We start from the raw sequence: 21,859 nt of genomic DNA on the forward strand, positions 1-21,859 counted from the left end.
GGATGCATATAAGCAAAATGTACACTGCTAGGACAACGGCTTGAATTTGGCCAATGACAGTCCAGATGAGGGTCCCATTAACTCCGCCCACATGACTGACGTCATATTTCTGACGTTTGTTTACATTCTACTGTTCGGAAGTTACGAAGTGCGTTTTTTGAATGTACATTTAGTTTTTCGGAATAAAAGTGTATATATATGCGTATATATCTGTATATAACGATTTAATGTTTGTTTCGGAATATTAAGGATTATTCTACTGTTCCAATACAAAATTAGATCTAGTCAGATAGAAGTAACTGATGGCTGGAAGATACTATATGTAAAGTGTGATTTACAAATTATTCTGCATATTGATAATCAGAAACTTTTAAGTGATAATGACTTAAATCATCTACTATATAAAATGTACCTGCGGGAATTAAACAAAGTGAAGTTAATATTAAGTTAGTGAATCCAAGTGCTATTTTGTGTCAGTAATTAATGCAGTAAATATTTTGAATCAAAATGCCACCAGTAACTATTGCAGTGAATTGACATAGTGTGTGTCAAGAAATCCTTAAAATACATTTCATATATATCTATCTGAATATTTACAACATTAATTGTGCTTTGATTAAGAAATCAATATGCTTTACAGGATTCAATATGCTTTCTTAGAAATAAACCTCATTTCATTATTAGAACGTAAAGAGTATAAAAGATGAAAAAGTGTGTCCACTCTAATGAACATATTGGAATGTAATTTAGCTGTGAAACTACTGAAGTTAAATGATGAACATGTTATTTAATAAGAACTGAATATATTTAAGATATGTTACCAGCTCTGCTATTTCAAGACTGTTGGATATGCTTATCTATGAAGATTAAATCACTATTAACTGACAAATTATGGTTCTGGTAAAGCATATATCATATTTGGAATCGTAGAAAGGAAGTTCATTGTTTTTCTGAAATGTAAAAAAAATATTACTGAATAACTGTAAGTGCTTAGTGTAATAGACCTACTGAAATCTAATTTAGCTATAAAACTACAAATGCTAAATGATGCTGAACTGAATTTAGTAAGATATGTTACCAGTAATGATATTTCAAGACTATTGAAAATGCCTAACAATGAGGTATCATTACCTGTTCTACGGTGTAACGCTGAATTGAATAAGTATACTTTTATTTCCAGGAAACATACCTTCAAGTGAATTGCTTGAATTAATCAAATTCAATTTAAAAAAACCACTATTAACTGACATTATAGTTCTGATAAAGCATATATAATATTTGGAATTTTCATTGTTCAGTATGCATTCTCAGAAAGGAAGTTCATTGTTTTGTTGAAATGTTAAGAAAATAATAGTGAATAACTGTAAGTGCTTAGTTAATAGACCTACTGAAATCTAATTTAGTTATAAAACTGCAAATGCTAAATGATGCTGAACATAATTTAACAAGAACTGAATTTAGAAAGATATTTTACCAGTTATGCTATTTCAAGACTATCGGAAATCTCTAACAATGAGGTATCATTACGTGTTCTAAGGTGTAATGTTGAATTGAATCCAATAAGTATACTTTTATTTCCTGGAAACATACCTTCAAGTGAATTGTATGAATGTGTGTTTATAGTTCTTTACATCTAGTTAAATACAGTGAAACTTACATAAGCCAAAACTGAATGGATTAAAAAAAATAACTTAAAGTTGTATTTCAAATTTTACATTTTGTCGTATTAAAGACTGATTACCTGGGTTTCCACTGATGGTTGGACTTGATAAAATATGTCTTGAACAGGCAATTTTTTTTTTTTTTTTCTTTTGAGAAAAAGCATTTAATATTGATTTTCTTACATTAGTATGTATTTTTAACTGTGAAGTTTGTGCATTTAAAAATTGTAATGACGTGCAGATTATTATATTTTCATTTATTTCCAATTTCATTAAAAGTATTTTTTTACAATTACTGCCTGATTTTATACATTATGAGTAATAAATAATTATTGTAAATATGCTATGTAACTTATATTGTGATCTTTATATTGAAACAACTTATGTATTATATATGTACGAATCATGCATCAACTCATGGCAATTGAAATTGAATTGTTAGTAAGAAATTAATGATAATAAGATGCATTGATATATCTAATAAGATGTATTATTGATGACAGTACATAAAATTAATCAAAACTGTAAGATATATGCTTAAAAAGTACTATTCTATTTTCAGAACCAGATTTTGTATGGATGGATGGATGTATTCATGTTACATGTGTGTATGCACACACACTTATACACACGTGCATAGGCCTGTGTGGTAAAATCAGTGGCAGAGTGGTAAAATCTTTGAACACTGAATTCGAATCCAGGCAAATTCTTTGGCTTCATGGGCATTTTCGTGGTTTTCCCCATTTGTAAAGTGTATACCAGCCAGTTTCCTTTAGAAAGTCCTCCACAAAGGCATCCCTTCCCACAGGCAGATAGACCTAGTGTACTTTGCCATACTAAACTAAAATGAAACCCAAACCACTCGTGGATACATACATTACATGTCTGAATCCTGTCCCGAGAACAGAAAAGTACCGGTTAAAATTGGGCTTTTAAAGATATGTGAAAAGAGTTTTGAATTAAAATCCAGAACTATAATTTCATTATCTTGTAATAAATACATTGGACTTAAGATTGCACTGCAACTATTTAATATAAGTTCCACTAAGCTGTCAATAATGCTTTACATTAAGTACTGAAAATCAAGATCAGAATGTTATGAATTAGTATTATTGTTCGCATAAGTGCTTCACATTTAGAAGTCCATTCTATTATCAATAATTTAATATCCATTCTTAATAAATAAGAACAATATGATACTAATTATTACATTTATTCATTTACAAGTTCTATGAATTGCAATAATTTCCTTTTCCAATATCTTCTTTTACAAAATACTTTCAGTCTATAATTCCTTTTTTAAATGTTAATTTCTCTTCATCATAAGTAAAATATATGCACACATTATTGATGAAAAATTATTTAATTAAAATGTTCAAAGTATATGTTACAAAAAACAAACATATTGACGTCTATAATACATTTATTAAAACTTATTTATTTACTACACTGAAATAATCAAATTCTCAGATTAATAGATAGAGTTTGAAAAGCAGAGGTCTAAGAAAGCGTGTAACATTTATTTTACATAAGAATGACTGTATATATGTTATGGTGAAACACCGAAATCTGGAGAATGTCGACATTCGCCGGTGAATGTCAACATTCACATAGTCGCTTGGTGTATGTCCGAAATATTTTCCAAATACTTTTATTTCTGACTTACACCGGTAAATGTCGACATTCACCATGTGCCAATGGTGAATGTTGAACATATAAGAATATTATATTTTCTTCTCTGTAATTCAGTCTCAAAAAAACACACTTGAGACTTAAAATAAGAACTTAAAACACACAGTACATTCAAAATGAGAAAGGAAAATAATAGAAGTTAAAAACTTAATAAATTATGTGATTCCAATCTTATTTATTGCAACAACATAAACTATTATTACTCTTTGAATTGCACAAGAGGTCCTTGCTTTTACAACTGCATTTATTTGTGGAACACTTCCTTTTGCAATGACAGCGTGTACATATACTCCTCTCTTTTCGACCTACACCAGAGCATATCTGTGATTGTCGACATGCACTGGTGAGGATCCGAATGTACAAGAATGTAGTGCAATATCCGATCTTTCACCAACGCATTTGGTGAATGTTGACATTCTCCGTTGAAAGTCGACATTCTCATTTTTCGGTCTTTCACGGTAACATATACATAATGATAACAAGTTATCTTTTACTCAGACATTTCATGCTAACCTGTTTTTATTGCATTCGAGTTTTAAAACTAAGTATTTTTAATGATTTTTCTACTACTGTTTCAAAATTCTGATTTTTATGCCAGTCAGAAATGATTTTCTTCGAGTATACAGAAATAAATTATTTATTTCTGGATTAGTCATTGAGTAATTTAAAATATAATACTTAGTACTATTACAAAATTTAAGAACTACAACTTTTAACATGCTGCTTTTTATCACATTAAAAAATTAACCAAAATGTAAACTTGTAATATTGAAAAATTTCTCTCTTAAGTAAAATTATTGCCACTACATAATTTCAGCACAAACTCAATATTACAGTATATAAAAGAATACAGTGTTTTGCCTGTAAAATTAATAATACTTACAGATTAACACAACCACCTTAGCTCAACTTGGATTTAACACATGAATATGTAAAAATTATTCATTGGGTGCAAATTGATGGTTTTCACAACTTTTCTTAAATAGATACCAAAATTATTGATATCTATCATAAGTTGGCTAAGATTATCAAATTATGAAAAGAAAACATACTTTAGAATTTGAAATATAAATTTTAATTATTAAATAAGGAAATAAATCACGTTCATCTCCAAATCTTTCTGTAAGCGGTTTGTTTTTCTTGGAAAAAAAAAATTAAATAATTTCAGAGACTCGGCATCACACAAACTTCAGCAGCATCAGCTATCTACCAAATGCATTTCCTTTTTCTATCTTTTAGAAATTTTGTATTGCTGTAGAGTTTCCACTGTAGTTTTTTCCATTGTTGATAAATTCCAAAGAGCATATTTTAAAATTAAGGCAAAAAATATCACAATTTGTTCATAAAAAATGTTGAAATTTGAAATACAACATAAAGAATGTACTATACAAAAATGGTGACATTGTTCTATTAAAAGATTGTTATGAGCATGGTTGCTAGAGTTAGGCACATTTTAAAAATTTGACGAGTTCTACTGAGGTGGTTGCAAGTAATAAATTAATTGCATTGTAATATGTGAATTTTTACTGTTAAGAATATAAAAGTTTTGCTTATAATAAATATCTGAATATGCTAATTATTTATTTGCCCTCTTATGTAATTTTGATAAATTAGACACTATTTTATATCAGTAATCTTCAGACTAATTTTAAATTTAGTTTCAGTGTGAATTTCTTTTGTTCTCTGCTTTCTTATGTTTAAATTGACGTCATGTAAAGCAACATAAAAAATAAAACTATTAAAAAAATATATGAAAAGCAAACAAATGAACAGATATGAAAATTTATCAGTTCAGTTTCATAGATATCCTGTACAATAAAACCCTAAGTTAATTAATAGGTGAAACTAATGAAACGTACAACTTCACATACAGGATCTGTCAGAAAAATACATAGAAACTTTAATAGATGATATCTATATATTGGTTTCTAAGTTGAATTACCTTTATAATATGTAATATGATATTTCCTTAACATGTGTACTCTCACATATATGTAATACATGACAGTGAACCAAAATGGATTTGAAGGACTCTGAGGGATGTTGTGTAGTATAAGAAATTGGTTAGGCTAGAGGTCCTTCATCAAAAAATTATGGCAGAATGTGCAGCAGTCGCCTCAGACACATCGACTAAATATTGTTCAAATAGCTGCTTAGTATTGTGCTATAACTCTAGCTGTTAATGGCTACCGCTGTGACTGAGCAATCTAAGTAACTGTACAGGTACATATTCATAAATATTTTTATTAAACCTAGCATAGCTTCTGATATGTATGATTTAATTATAATTAAGTTCAATACTAAAGCACAAGAATTTTCGGCTAATCTTTGGAATATGGTAACAGGTAGTTTGGCGACATTTTGGTAAGGCGATAAATGTTGCTAGCTAGGACTTTAGCAGTGCACATGGATAAAGTCAAGAGTGTGCGCAATGCCATAATGGCGTACAAAAAAAAAAAAAAAAAAAAAAAAAACTAGCAGGTTGCTGTAGCAGAGTTGGTCGCCAAATTTTTGACAAGTTACCATAATCCGAAGATTAATCGAATTTTCTTTTATTATTAAAGTGTGTGCATTTTTTTGATAAGCCGTTTATAAATATAGATGAATTTTAGTTTAATAGGATCGAGGGCCAGACCACCAGCACCTGAGTGGTAAAGTCGCTGGATACTAGATATTTAGCCCAGGGTTCCAATTTTGCCGAATGCATGGGCGCTTTCATGGTTTTCCTCAAGTGTAATGTGTTTAAGAGCCAGTTTCCCTTTGAAAGTCTTCCATAAAAGCATCCCTCCTGTTAAGCAGATAGCACTCGAGTGCTTTGCATAATTAAATAAACCAAACCAAACCGATCATGCTACTTGGCCGGTCAAAGGGATAATATGTAAGAACCTAAAACAGTATTAAAATTAATACACTGGATTTTTGTGGATGCCAATTGCCTCGTATTTAGCACACATTTCTAATTAGAATCTATGTTCCCTCCAAAGCCTTTTATCACTTGAACAAAGGATCTTTTGTCAAACTTGTGACTATCATACATTTTTCTGTAAACTTTAAATTTAAAACTGTGTAACTTCATGTTCCCTTAAGTCAAGGATGAATATTCCATAACATGTGAAGAAAACATATATTTATTTTCTCATATGTCGAACCTTTTTCAGTATTATACTCAAATATAAGGCTTCATACATACTATATTTAAAGTTTATACATATATATCAATATACCAGAGTCTGGTCTTTACATTAAAAAAAAATCACATCACAGGAAACGAAATTTGAGATTAACATTACATGATATTCAAATTTATGTAATTTTAATTTCAGCTTCAACATTATTCATTTCCTAGATTAAATCTTAACATGGACTATTTAGATAAAGCCCACCAGCGTCAAGCGGTTAATTCGCTGAACACTGGTAGTTCGGTCTGAGGTTCGAATCCCTCGAACAGGCTGGCTGCATGGACGTTTTCATGGTTTTCCCATGCGTAATGTGTATACAAGTCAGTTTCCCTTAGAAAGTCCTCCATGAAGGCATCCCTCTGCTTAGGCAGATAGCCCTCGAGCTATAAATTGCTATAAATCACATAAACCAAATCAAACATCTTCTTTTTGAAATGACAAGCTTTACACAAAATTAAAATCATGTAGAACTGCTAGTGGTCATCTTAGAGAGAGTTCACTGTATTTAATAAAGGTCAGAAATTTATTCAACTATTTCTAAAAATGCAAATTAATCAACAAAATCTGTACTTTGTTTCTGTAAGCATAATTAATAACAACTTCTGAGTTTGATTTAGTATGTATGATTACAGTTTGTTACATTAACGAATGTCATTTGCTTGACAGATATGAAGAATTTCTTTTGAGGAGCTGTTTTGCTTGGAGGGTTGGTTTGGTTTGTTTGATTATGGAAAGCATACAAGGTGTATGTGGGAGGTATGTCTTTGTGGAGGATTTTCTAAGGGAAAAACTCTCCACGTTACGCATGTGGAAAACCAGAAAAGTGCTCATGCAGCCAGCCTGTCCAACTGAAATCAAACTCAGAGCGAACTATCAGCGTTCCAGTCACTTTACCACTCAGCCGCTGTTGGGCTGTGTGGGGAGGGCCATGAAGGCTAGGTTAGGTTATTTAATTACGGCAAAGCCTCGAGGGCTATCTGCCTAAGAGGAGGGATGCCTTCGTGGAGGACTTTCTAAGGGAAACTGGCTCGTATACATGTTACACATGGAGAAAACCACGAAAACACTCATGCAGCCAGCCCATTCACGGGCTTCGAACCTCGAACCGAACTACCAATTTTAAGCGACTTTACCGCTCGGCCGCTGGAGGGCTCAAGGGCCATGAAGGAGAATAATTACATGCACTGAAAACTGAATTCTAAACTAAATGTATAAAGAAAGCAATGGAAATTCACTTATCAACACTAGTTCTTTATTAAATTAAAATACTGCTTAAAATAAATTTATAAAGCTATTGAATGAAAATTTTCTGTTAACATATTTCAGACATGTGTAAGGAGTAACAGATTAATTATTTCTAATATTACTACGGAATTTTCTTATAAAGGAATTAAAAAATAAAAACAAACAAAAGCTTCTTTAGAGAAATTATTCTACTATTAAAAACCATATACTACTGGAATTAACATCCCACGTTATCCAAAATTAAATAAATGCATTTTTAAGTGATAAATCAAGTTGTGCAGAAATATTAAGTATGAATATATTCATCTTAATTATTTAAAAAACTGAATGTGAAGATGGGAAAAATTAAGAGAAAAAAGCTTTGTAGATTATTTGCTAGAAATCTGACATTCTGAAAACTGAATATACACACACTCATATTTCTATGCATAAAACACACACATATTGATAGATATAATTCACATATGATTAATTATATATTGAAAATATATGTATGTGAGCATGCGTGTGTATACACACTCACGCATATAGTGACAAATTTTGTAATGTTTGAGACATAAATTTATATTCCTTCTGGAACAGTAAGGAAATAATACTTTAAAGGAAAATTTAAAAAATAGTGTCACTAGAACAGATTTACGTTGCAAAGTAAAAATGTTTTTCATTCAATCAACGCACTTCCTAACGCCGAATAACAGAATGTAAACAAACGTCAGAAATGTGACACACTCATGTGGGCGGAGTTAATGGTGAACCTTATCTGGTTTGTCATTGGCCAAACTTAAGCCGTTGTTCTAGCAGTGTACATTTTGCTTATATGCGTCCGGGATTCGAACTCCGGGCTAGGCAAGATCGACTCAGCCTTTCATCCCTTGATTTCTATCCCTTGGGTCGGTAAAATGAGTATCAAGTTCACTTGGGGACTAAACACTGGGGGTCCTGCGACAAGCTGACCACTTGTTCAGGGCATATGCTTACGTACCCCGGGGACCACGGTCAAGAAAGCAGATCTCGGGGCGCTGCAGGCCTTGGCCATTAGGGCTGTTTGCGCCACTGAGTTTTAGTTTAACCAATGTTACTTGTTGAAGTTTAAAAACATCATAATAAAAGATTGCTGATATTTTTAGATGTAAAGTTCTGGTTGATATTAGTTCTAATGATTTAAGTTCCAGAACAAACAGAAAACCTACCATTAACTGTATTCTGTATTCTGCCAATAAAAATTTTGATTAAAGACATTCAAAATGCAGGCGTTGATTTATTACAGAGAACTTTGCAGGGGTGATTAACTGGAAAGAGCCTGCTGGTCTAAAAAAGGAACACAAGGTTTGAAACGAAGGTGAATTAAACCGATTCTTTTTGTCATATATTTTGTCGCCGATCAATTTTTTTTGTCATATTTAAAATGTCTACATATTGAATCGTTTGGTGAACGCTTTTACTAATAGTTTTCTGTTTGAATTTTTCAATTATGAGCTCAGATTTTGGTTGTTATGAGCATAGCACTCAATGACAACAATATTGTACCCTCACTTGGTAATAAGAAATTTCATTTACATTCTCGCATTCTTTTTTAATTTCATTTTTCTTTCCAGAACTGCATGACACACTTACAATATTAGCAATCTTATACTACGACTTGCTGTCCGCCTTCAACAGCAAGGAATTTAATCAGCTTTCCTTAAAAATAAGAAGTGTCGTTTAATCATTACTATGTCGTGATGTTCCATTTCAGGTCTTTCTGGAGGTGACTCAAAAAATGCACCACTTTTGGTTGTTACGTTCCTTCTGTACATATTCTTTATGAAAATTAAAAAAATAGTGCCATTCCACCCTTTCTTATAGATCATGAAAGATTATTTTTGAACTTACAATTACAAAACAAAGGGAAAAAGTAAAAGCATACCATAGCTCAAAATTGTATTGTGTGCGTACCAACTGGTTTCACTGACTCAGCATGTAATCTCTTCTACTTCTTGGCCATCGAACGTTTATTGAATTTTTGAAATGAAAGATACTTGTTTCATTCGGAAAAAGAGAACATATGCTATATTTGAATACCATATAATTCTGTTTGGCAGATGGCCGTAATTTTTTTTTCTTTTCTCTATATATGGCGCAATGTTCTCAATGATAAAACGCACATTAAAAAAAGTAAAAATAATGAATTCATTTTAATAAAAGCTGCGATAGAGCATCACTTACGATTTTTAAGTTTTTGGAACATAATTTTTTTAAATTAGATATAATATAAGATCAATTCTAAAAAATGTAAAATTTTTGCCTTCATTTAAGGTGTAGCATTCTCAAAATATTTCAGTCGCGATTTTTCTTTGAAAATTGAAGTGGTCGTATATCAAGATATTTAAAACGCTGAATATCTGAACGCAAAATTCAAAAGATGAAGCATCACAGTGACATAATTTTGTACATACTTCACAGACACGTGACCTCCTATCACATATTTCTGATTCTGTGTTGACCCTGAATGGAAAGGACCCTTTTTACCTATACTCCAATAACGATCTCTTAAATTTTCGAATATTTCAGCAACATTATGAAAATTAATTTAATATTAAATAGAAAATTGCCTGTAATATTCCTTGCAAAGATACTTAAGTACATTATTAAGATTTCACAGTAAAAATCCCCTAGTTAAGATTAGCAGATAAGAAAAACTATTTTAGAAATTTATGGTGCTTCCAGAGACAAGAAATTTACTGTCAATTTTGCTGATATAACTTAAACTAAACAAAGACGTAAAAGAAAAAAATATCCTTTTTTTTTTCATTAATGCGCAGAATATAATATAATATAAAAAACTCTAATCTGTTGAACTTAAAAGTTACAGTATCACAGCTGGAAAAGTTTGCCTCTAATATTTTTAAATGTTGAGAGAAATTTGTAAAATTAAAAAAAGTACAGATAAAGAAACTGAAATTTCATCTTAATATCCAGATTTCTGTTTATGACCTGAAATAATTTTATTCTCAATAGTTAAAATAGGCTATTAGTTTAAGAATTAGTCCTCCAAAAATTTATGGTATAAAGTATAAAATGCTTTTGAAATAATCTGTTAAAATGACAAAAAGTCACCTACTGAAAACAAAAAAACTTTTCTTTGAGGCATTTTAAAGCATTATTTTAATCAATAAATCATTTGGCAAGCTACATCGTGAAATCTAATGAGGAACTGTTGATATTATTTTAAGGAGCTAAAAGTATTAAATCGATTTCGTAAAACTAAACTATTTTTAAATGGATCAAACAGCTGAACCCGAAATTTGAATTAAATTTCTCATGTTAATAGAAGTAAAAAATCAGAAGTCAGATTTTCAGCGGTGTGCTCCTTCTTCAGTTTATGTCTGTTACGAAATTTGCATTCTCCCGTGTGTCTGCGCGGTGCTGAAGAGGTGAAAAATTCAATACTATATAACAGGGGTGGCCAAAGTGCGGCTCGCGAGCCTGATACGGCTCTAGTAGGCAATTTGTGCGGCTCATTATACATATAAAATATATGTATGAAATATGGTAAACTAAAACTATTCAGTGTCCAAAAGGAAGTAATTAATTAGTTTAGACTCTTTTTACAAAGTTATCAGGGATTTCTTTCTGTTTGGAACCTCCTCCACTACTTCTATAATGATGTAAATATGAACTTGTGGCTTTTAGAAAATCTAGATGCGACTCTCGAACATTCCTGAACTCAAACGTGCGGCTCTTACTGGCATGAAGTTTGGCCAACCCTGCTATATAATCCTGCTGTTTAGAAGCCAAGAATTGTTTCCAGAACGTGCTAATCTTGCCCTAGTTTCACTGGGCAGATGTCTGCCGTTTAAGTCAAAATTACTCGAAGAATTGTGAGCATTACTGAAATCAACAACAGCTAATATACATAACCCGATGTCCTACTAAAAGCAGATCAAAAGCGTCTGAAGAAATTTAGTCTAAAAAAATGTCAACAGTATCGCATTTCAGAATCATTGGAAGCTAATCTTTTGCATTAACCGATTCAAACAGAGAAAAAAAAAATTCCCAAAAGTGAAGAGTATATTCTTTTTAGATATTCCGAGGAAGCAAAAGCATATCGTCTATGGAAACGTAAAACATGCGAAGTAATACAAAGTCTCGAAGTCAGATTTTTGGAACTGCTGAAAACTGAAGCAAGATCGGAAACTTCAACAGCTGGCAAACAGAAATTCATCGAATTGATTCCTACTGAAGAGAATTCAGAAACGAACAAGAATTTCGAAGTGCCAAATGAAAGGAGAACAGATGTTGAAGAAAACGTAATTAAAGGCCAAATTTCAGAAAGGACTAGGAACACCTGCCTTTTTGAAAACAGGGAAACCGGATAGACCCAGAAAGGTCTATCAGTAAAAGCAGCTAATTTGATAAACTCTGAAGTTTTAGCAGATTCGGAAACTGTAGAAGAATTCAGACCCGATGCGGAAAAATGCAGGGCAGGTATGCAAGAAGAATACAATTCTTTAATGAGGAATACAATGGACAATAAGTAGGAATTGACCGATTTACCAGAGAATAGGAAAGCCGCTACAAATGGGTACTGCAAATAAACCGAAACCCGGATGGCACAGTCTTATCGCTAAAAAGACAGACTCGTTGCCAAAGAATGTTCGCAAAACTTTGGAAAAGACTATACAAAAAACTTTTCGCCCGTAGTTCGCTACCTGGCTTTAATTTTCGCAATAGTTGGTTGTCGACATACATTTCTAATTACAGAAGTGTTTTAAATGACAAAAATAGTCATGTTTTGGCAATTTCAAGTTTTTAAAAAATTAATTTTTGATAAATAATGAAATATAACTTTAAATGCAGTCTCCGGGCTTCTATACTTATTATATATGGGAGAGCTTTATACTCGTTATGAAAAAATAAAAATACAAGATTTTTGACTCTCGTACGACAAAAATTATTTAATCCCAAAAGTTGCAATTTTCGGTGCCAATTCCAACTTGCCTTGAAGGATCTGTTAATTAAGTTAGAATAATTCCAGAAAGTAAATTTCAATGAAGTGCAACAAAAAGACTGCATTATTTAATAGGCATATAAGGAAGTCGTGTAATGTCAACATCAGATTTGTTTATTATTCTGTCCTCCTATACATTGGACAATGTTAATTAAACGTGCTCAGGTACACATCAATTCTAATGCTTTCATCTGAAAATATCCCATTGATCGTAGTATACGTATCCTTTTGTCTTATAGTGCTTCGGATTTACAAATCAATGGCTTAACAATCTCAAAAATTTTAAAAGCAACATATCTTTAGTACTACCGATAGAGTGTTAAGTGTTGTCAAGCATTTTCTTTTAATATTCGCCAAGTTATCTGCTGTTGCTGTATTGTTTCTTTAAATATAATACGCGATAACATTTGGTAGAAACATCCTTTTATTTTAAAAGTGATTCGAGGATTGAAACTAATACATTTCATTGCTTCGCAACGATAGCTTGACTTATTATGAATTTCATCTCGTTACATTTAGCATAATTCTAAGAATACATTAAATGCTTATAAATATAATACGTTTTTCTCAATAACAAGACCTATTTTAAGTGCCAAATTCGAAAAAGTTACGGATTATCTCGTAATATACTTTTTTAGGAAAGTTATGTTCATGGCTTAGAGTAAAGTTTCACTTCTGGGTTATCAATTTTAGTCAAGATTTAATATGTAGTTTCCATTTATCTAAAAGTCTTAATTTCTAAAACTGAAAAAATCTGTGGATTCTATCTTAAATAAATTTTGATTAAAAACTGTTATGGGCTTCAAAGTCTCGAAGTGTGTGCAATTTCATGTGCAATTCCTATTGCACATGAAAAACTATTACAAGATGTAAAGTATCACTTTTGTTTGTCCAGTTTTATCCAAAATCTAATCGACTTTTTATATGAAAGTAGAAAGCTTAACTACGGAAGACAGATTTTTGGATATCAGCTATAAGAATTATCTTTTTCGAAAAAGTCGTCATGCACATACAGATACATAGACATTCCGATGCCATTGTAAAAATAGGAAAAACGTGTTGTAGAGCCCCTAATTTGTGCTTCTTCACTGAAAACTTGCTATCGAATTTTTGGACCGAAAACATTACCTCTGTCGCGTAATAATAATTAGGTAATCAGTTGAACTCAAAGTGTAAACGCAATAACCTGCTTTACCCGTATCTCTTGCCTATACATTGGCGAAGATGGAAACGATAATTTTCTGATTGTATAAAAAGTGAAGAATTAGAATACTATGAAGTTGTAAATTCACTGATCTTAATAGAATTCTAATCAACAACGAAAAAAAAAAAAAAAAAAAAAAAAAAAAAAAAAAAAAATGGATAACTTTCAAAACAATGAAAAGGTTTCAGAATTAAACTCATATTCACTTTTTCGTAATTTTATGAGGCGAATTGTTTTTTCAGAAAAATAAAAAAAGTATTGAGATGAATGAATTATTTGAAGCAACAAACTTGTAATTCTATATCACGATACAGCAATTCATATTAAAGTACACGAGAAGGAAAACAGAACATTTCCATGGATTACGACAAAGGATTTTAGGGTTATCTCCTTAAGAGAAGCAATGCCATCGTGACGGACTTTTTAAGGGAAACTTGCTCAAAAACCGTGAATACTCCCGTTCGCCCGGAGCTGAACTCGTAATGAACTATCAGCATTTGGCGCTTTCACCAGTGGCGGAACTAGAACTCTTGGGCCTCTATGCAAAAACATTTTGGGGCCCCCTATTAAATTTACAGTATTCCCCCCCCCAAAAAAAATTCGATGATTCCAGGAGCCAAAATTTTGATGATGATTTTTATCAGATAATAATTAAAAAATCCGATATGGACCTCACATGACTTCCTTGTATTAAATTATACACACTTTCTTCTGCACTTCATCTAAACTTACTTCCTTGAATGATTCTAATTTAATGAACCGATCTCTGAAGGCAAGAAGAAAATGACATCAAAAATTGAAAATTTTGAACTAAATATCCCAGTCAGTTTTTGTTGCACAAAAGTCAAACTTCTTGTAATTTATTTTTTTCATGAAGTTAACAATTTTCCAAATACAAGACCGGAGGAAAATTTAAATTTGCTTATATATCGAATTTTTTTTTTTTTTTTTTTTTTTTTCCAATTTAGCATTGGTAAAACATTTTTCGTCCTGGGAGACTTCTGAATGGAAAGCTATGACTTCAACCAATGAATGTGAAAATAAAGGTCGGATAAAGAATTTTAAGCCGGGTAAGAGGGCGGATATATATTCTACAAATTGCAATAAAAAAGTGAAGTGCACAACTGCAATAAAAAAGTGAATAGCACTCCCATATACAAAACTTCAACGCTCTACGGCTAATCGTCTTTGAGTTATGCCAAATATATATCTCTATCTCTCTGTCTATATCTATCTATTTCTCTATATATAGATAGATATACATACCTATGTACGTATGAATGTGCAAATGTCACGCAAAAAGGAAGAGCCCTTTATTCTGTCCGTACTTACAGAAGTCATGAATAAAAACCGTCCAAATGGATTTGGAAACTGTCAAAATGGATATTTCCATTGAAATATGATACGCGACATTTTGGTATATATGTAACACTGAATTCAACTTTTATGAGGGCACCTTGCCCTTGGTCATAGTATTTGTAAAAGAATGTGTTTTCTTTTAAGATTAATCATGTGAATGTAGTTCGCAGAACATTCAAGCTCCCCCTAAACATTCGGGCTCCTATGCGACGGCATTCTTTGCATACCCTTATTTACGCCACTGGCTTTCACTGATGATACGCCACCTGGAGAAAGAAATTATTAAGAAAGGAAGCCAAATGTTATAAATCAGGAAAGGGCGTTTTTCTATTTAAAAAAAAGGGACATTTTATTTATTTATTTATTAAGACCACTCATATATAATGTAGAACTTTTTATTTGTTTTAATTAATTTTTAGTCCAAAGGGGCTTTGTCTCTGAGGGACTACTGTTTTCGTTTTGCGATTTTGCGTCGAATCACTCTGAATGTCTTTCACTTTTCAAACTGTTGACATCAAATATTATCGCCCTGTATTATATTTCAAGAAATTAAATAACAAAGAAACTGCATAAATGTATGTATGTTTCTCGCACTGTGATAAAACAAGGATACCTAGAGCCATCCAATTTTGAATTACGTAATCCTACTGCGAATATGGGCATCTGGAAGCCCAAATTCGAAATTTGGAATTTGTTTTGTTATCGATTTCGTAAAACTTTTAGCGAATTTTTGATTAACAAACTCAAGGATTTCAAAGCGAGCAATGGCAACGTTGTACAGAAAAAACATTTTTATCTCCAGCATGTGAGACTGTGTATCGGAAATTCTAAAGATGTGCTTAATTTAAAATTATTTTGCGATATTGCTCAATTTTATGGTTTAAGTGCGAAGAACATGATACTTAATAAATATAGGTAACACACAAAATGTTAAAAAAACGCGCCTTTGAACGTAATTTAAAATCTGAAACCTTTCAGATTTTTTTATTCATCTATTTATTTTCAATTTTATTAATTTCACTACATAATAATTTTTATTAATTTTATTATGATAAGCTATTGCATTAAAATAAATTTTTATGTATTTTTGATTCTCAGTTTCTAACTGATGAAAAATTAAGGCCATTGGATTTACATGACTTAAAAGATATAACTTAAAATTTAGTAATAAGAATAGTGTAACTGCTAGAGAAATTTCATCAGAACTATGTAGTTTTAAAAGCCATGCAATTATAACACCAGACACTAAAAAAGGTTCAAACTTGCGAGTTTTACCTAAAGCAGTTATAAAGCTTTTGAAAATAATTCACGAAAGCAGTTTGGCTTAACCTTATCCAAATTTTGAAGTTACAGTGAGAATTTTTTTAAAGTTCTTGCTAGTGGTGAAACGAGTTTCAGCAAGCTTCAATAAAAAGATAGATTATGTAAAACATTTGATGGTTATGAAAAGCGACAAATGTGAGTGTTGTCACTATAAAACACGAATTAAGGTATTTCCTCCCTTTTTCTGCATGCCGTCGTGGTATAATTGGAAGCATACTCGACGCTGTTCGAGAGGTGCAGAGTTTGAGTCACGGCGAAGACATTGCACTTTTTTCATATCTTCAGCATAAAAAAAATCCTAATAACTCTACAAATGGTGCCCAAACTAAAATGTGGTCGTAGATTTGGCGATAAAATGCTCTAATCCCCAGTCGCCTTTTAAAAGGGGAGAATATAAGATGTTTTCTCCCTCCTTCTAGAATGCCTTCGTGGTGTAACGGTAGCAGGATGGGATTATTTAATAATGGCAAAGCACACGAGGGCTATCTGCCTAAAGGGAGTGATGCCTTCGTGGAGGACTTTCTAAGGGAAACTGGCTCGTATACACGTTACATATGGGGAAAAACATGTAACGGTAGCAGACTCAGCTCGTATTCGAGAGGTTCTGTAAATTGTGAGAATCATAAAATCTATGACTGTCGTGAGATAAAATAACATTAACTGAAACAGTTATTAAGAAGTACAGCTATAAAAATATTGTTTACTATTACGCTACCTTAAATTCATGTTATATGAATACTTTTGCATTTATTTAATAAACGAAACGCTTGGTTATACAGGGATATAACCGTTCAAATTTTCCACTGGATCGTTTGCTCTTGAGGCTTGCAACAAATATTATAAAATTCTCGTAACGGGAGTAGTTCTATTACGAAATTTTGTAGATTATTAAACTTTTGCAAGGAACATTTTATGCCATACTTTAACGTGCTTTTAAATTTCACTATAAATGAATGAATATCATACTTACTGCATGCTATGCAGTTGTAGAACTTAACAAATTTGTCCATGGATTCTAGATGCTTCTCGGAAAAACATACTACAAAAACGGCTGAGCCAACTAATAAGGCAGTTAAAGTATTCATCGCCAATCTTATTTTACTACTAGCTTCTATGAATTCAGAATAATGCATCTGTTTTTTTCCGCGTATCTTTTATAAGCCTAGGATAATTTTTTTTAAATTTAATTTTGTACTTTGATTAAAAAGAATGTAGTAATTAAGATAAAATTGATTTTAAACTTTGCCTAAGTTTTTGTAAGATGCTGTTGCAATATAATAGAATTTTTTCAATTAGTTTGGTTTCAGATATTTTGTAATGAGGAAAAGTTAATAGAAAAAAGGAAATAAATGTATCTCTTGTATATCTGATTTTATTTTAGAGCGAAGGACAATTTCATTCAAGCACTAATTTCGAATTCGTAATTAATTTCCTTCGAGCAATAATTTCGTAAAGAAGTCTAACTTCCCTTTCCATAATTCTTTTTCTATTATTTCGCACAAGAATCTAAGCCTCCAAGGTCATGCAATTTTATGTTCTGCAAAATATATAAGTCAATTTTTATAATCTATTGTTAATGAAACAGCATGAAGGTCATTTAAATTTTAATCAATGAAACATTTTTTTAACCTAGTTATTTAACAGACGAAAGGGCATAAAATTGCGAAAAGGCAACAAAACGTTCATTTCATTGTTTTCTGTATTCTGAGCTAAAGTTTTTGTAGCTTAATTTTAATGGAAATTGTAAGAGGTTCAATGAAAGTTTTGAAGAGGATATAACATAAATTTTTACATTTAATATTATTCTGAAATTTTTAACTCTAAAATTTAAGCATTCCTAATTGCACTATTTTTTCAGACTAAAAATATCCCCCTAAAAATTTCAGATCACAGTCTAAAACCTCAAAGAAAAGTGTTACATTAAAATTTATTAAGAAAATTTAAAATCTTAACGTAAAAGGTTTTTAAAAATACCTATGCGATATTTGTATTTAAGTTAAAGAATTAAGACAGGCTTACTAACTATAAAAAGATAAAAATAAGACAGATATTTTTGGTACCAATAAAGCATTAACGAATAATTTCTTTTCCAAATCCGATCAGAATCAAGACGAAATCAGGAATATTTCAAATTATGATCCAGCGATAATTCTGTAGTATTAAAGCCAAAAAGTACCTTTTGTTTTGAAAAATATTAACCTTAACTTTAGATAATAGCGAGTACCTTCATACAAATGTGTTCTTTTAAAATTTCTCTGAATTTTGCCAAATGGCGACGCTGCTTATCCACTCTTCTACTTATGCGCGAATTGTAAGCAAATCGAAAGTAAAAAAAATTACTAAACTAATAGTTATAAAGCTAGGCACTTGCAACAGAAAGTCTCATTTGGATTTGCAAAATAAGGAGTATAATGTAAATAAGGAGTAATATTTAAAACAAACTGTGGAATATTTCATCATAAAAGAAAGTCATTTACACTTATTTAATTAGTGAAAACTTTATGCTTTAAGAGGTAGGTGATTGTGCTTCTTTTCTTTCCTTCTCTTACTGGATCGCTTTTGTTTGAGGCTTGGAAAAAATATTTTCACAAGTGAAAAGGGAAATCGTTTCTATTTTACCAGGAAACATAACTTGCATAGTGAAAATAAACAGCACTTTCTTCGAATGTTAAACGTACATTACCGCCTTAATAAAAAAAAAATATTCTTTTTTCAGCCAGCAGTGAAAAATGGCTAAAGCTTGACTAATGTGATTAGAAAAGTTAAAAATGATATGACAGTGTCGAAAGAGATGTTGACGGAGAAATGTAAGTACGAAAACTAAGAGAAAATTCAAAAGAGGAATAGCAATGGGCATGCATTCAGAAGTTTTAGAATCAGTTTTCAAATTTGGTTTCCTCCTTTCTTTTCCCATATTGATAATTGCTGTAAAAAAGATCGTGCTTATGAAATATAATTCTTATCTGCGTATGAGAATGAAAACAGTGAGTGACATCAACAGAAAACTGAATAATTTTTAAAATTTATTTCTTATACTACATCTAAAATCTCTGATCAAAGTTAAAATTTATAACACATAATTTTCATTTTCAAATACATCTTATTTTTCATTGTAAGGTATATAATTCAGTGCAGGACCTTTATATTAGCATCTGAAAAAGAAATTTGATATATTAGTTATACAATTTTTTCTATCACATTATTCAAAGAATAAGATGATTGTCAAGAATAGGTGATGAAATTTAACAGCGATTTAACTTGAAAACTCAACTGAAACTGATTCAATTGAAAATGATTTGATAAATTTTGGAAGAGAATGCAGGTAAACCTCGTATAACGCGATTGTTTAAAAATGCAATACCTTACTCCTCCGAACATTTAAAAGATTGCAACAGTCATTGTCCAATACGATGTTTTTAAAAAACATGATTTCGACAGACGGTGTTTTCCAGAAAGTGGCTACATATTGTTAGGAAATGTATAGGCGCGGTGAGATAGCTTTCCCGCAATGCAAGTTTAGGGTTGCCATAAAATGGCAAAGGAAGGCATGGTTGCTACATTTGGCGAGAAATCGCCCATTTGGCGACAAAATTGGCGGTATGCCATGGACGGATGGAGAACCTTCTGGAACGAATTCTTACCGGTTTAGCCCAGAATGTTCTCGAACGCAAGCCAAAAACTAATAAACCCTGCGGAAAGTCAGTGCGAGATAGTCAGTGTCTCGAGTTAGTTAGTCCGTGCGGAGTCAATCAAGTTGATAGTCGGTAAGCGAGTGCCAAGTGGGTCGTCGAGTGCACCGAAAGAGTCTCCTAGTGTATCGCGGGAAGTGCATCGTCGAAAGAGTCTGTTGAGCTCATGGAACGACTGAGCTGAAGAGTCAGGAGCTGTGCTCTGTGCGTCGTCGAGTTTATCGCGAGTTGTAGCGTGGAGAGTTTCGAGAATACGGGGAGTTCCGAGAACGACTAAGCAGAGTCAAGAGCTGTAGCTTTGCAGTGAAGTTGTCTTCACCGTGATAGCCTGATAGCCTGAAGGCTGTGTCGCTGATTGTTCCAGCGTGTTTATAGTAGATCTTCGACGACTGTAAAAAGTGACTTTGGAGCTGTTCAGATTAATATTGGCTAAATAAAATGTGTTTCGATACTTCATCAAGTGTCAGAATTTCCTAGGCAGGATGGACGTTATGCAATTGTCACCGGAGGTAGTCAAGGGAGCGTAATGGCAGACCGCACATTGAGTTGAACAGTGTTAAACGAATGTCGCGTACTGCGCATGTTCAGAAAACAATTTGGCGTAATTACTATGTTGGCGCGATTTGAAAAGAAGATAAATACGGTATATGGCAGATGTACCGCCATCTGATTGTAAACAAATCTGGCGTTTAAATCTTCGTAGAGTATAATGTAAATGTAAATTAATTACTGTGTTAAAATACTACTATTTTTTGCTGTACTGCTCAAACAGCTGAAGTTATTGCGAAGTAATGTGAAGCAGTGTTTGCATTCAAAATGTAAGATATAATACTTATGAAATTTTCTGTACATTTCTTTGGAATTGTACAAATTTTCGTTCAGAAAAAGATTGAAATTTAGAATATATTAGTTAAAAATTTATTCATTATACTTTTAAGCAATAAAAACAATTCAGGATTTACCATACCTTCCATTCGTACATACATAAAGAAACACTGAGGAATATAATAAGTACTTGCAAATAACACTGAATTTTACAATTCCTTAATGCTAGTTATTAAATTCTTTGAAATGAGAAAACAAAAGCGCGAATATACGCTAACAAACTAAGCTAAAAACTCCAGTTTACAATTACTGAATTATTACATGTGAACAAATTACATCTAAATAACGAATTATTACGAACATATGTTAACAAATATTAAATGCACTGTTATTGACAAATTAAAATGAAACATATATTAGAAAAATAAGCAAGTGAAATCGGTATGGACGTTAAAATAACTAATAACAAAAGTTCCACAACATTGCTGTTGTAAACATCACTCGAACACACTCGACAGCCATGGAGATCACGAATAAGCCTGCGTAGGGTTGCTTAGTCGCCAATATTTCTCCCCGCGCCAAAGGTACACCATCAAGCATGCGCAGTAAGCGAAATTCGCTTAACACTGTTCAACTCAATGGTGCGGTCTGCCATTACGCGTCAAGGGATGGGACTGGAAATAGTTAATAAC

The 21,859-nt window shown here is 31.9% G+C and overlaps 1 protein-coding gene across 1 annotated transcript in view; it reads right to left on the minus strand.

Moving 5' to 3' along the window:
• Window positions 1–17,769, minus strand: part of LOC118190452 (uncharacterized) — a 39,096-nt gene extending 21,327 nt beyond the window's left edge. The window contains exon 1 of the mRNA XM_085816376.1: window positions 17,624–17,769. Within this exon, the coding sequence (XP_085672502.1) occupies window positions 17,624–17,738 (115 nt within the window). The 5' untranslated portion in view covers window positions 17,739–17,769. The remainder of the gene's footprint in view (window positions 1–17,623) is intronic.
• Between the last annotated feature and the right edge of the window lie 4,090 nt (window positions 17,770–21,859).

Source organism: Stegodyphus dumicola, chromosome 5, assembly GCF_044657685.1.
Source record: "Stegodyphus dumicola isolate Sdum_Otavi_A_Nest chromosome 5, ASM4465768v1".
NCBI classification, from domain to species: domain Eukaryota; kingdom Metazoa; phylum Arthropoda; class Arachnida; order Araneae; family Eresidae; genus Stegodyphus; species Stegodyphus dumicola.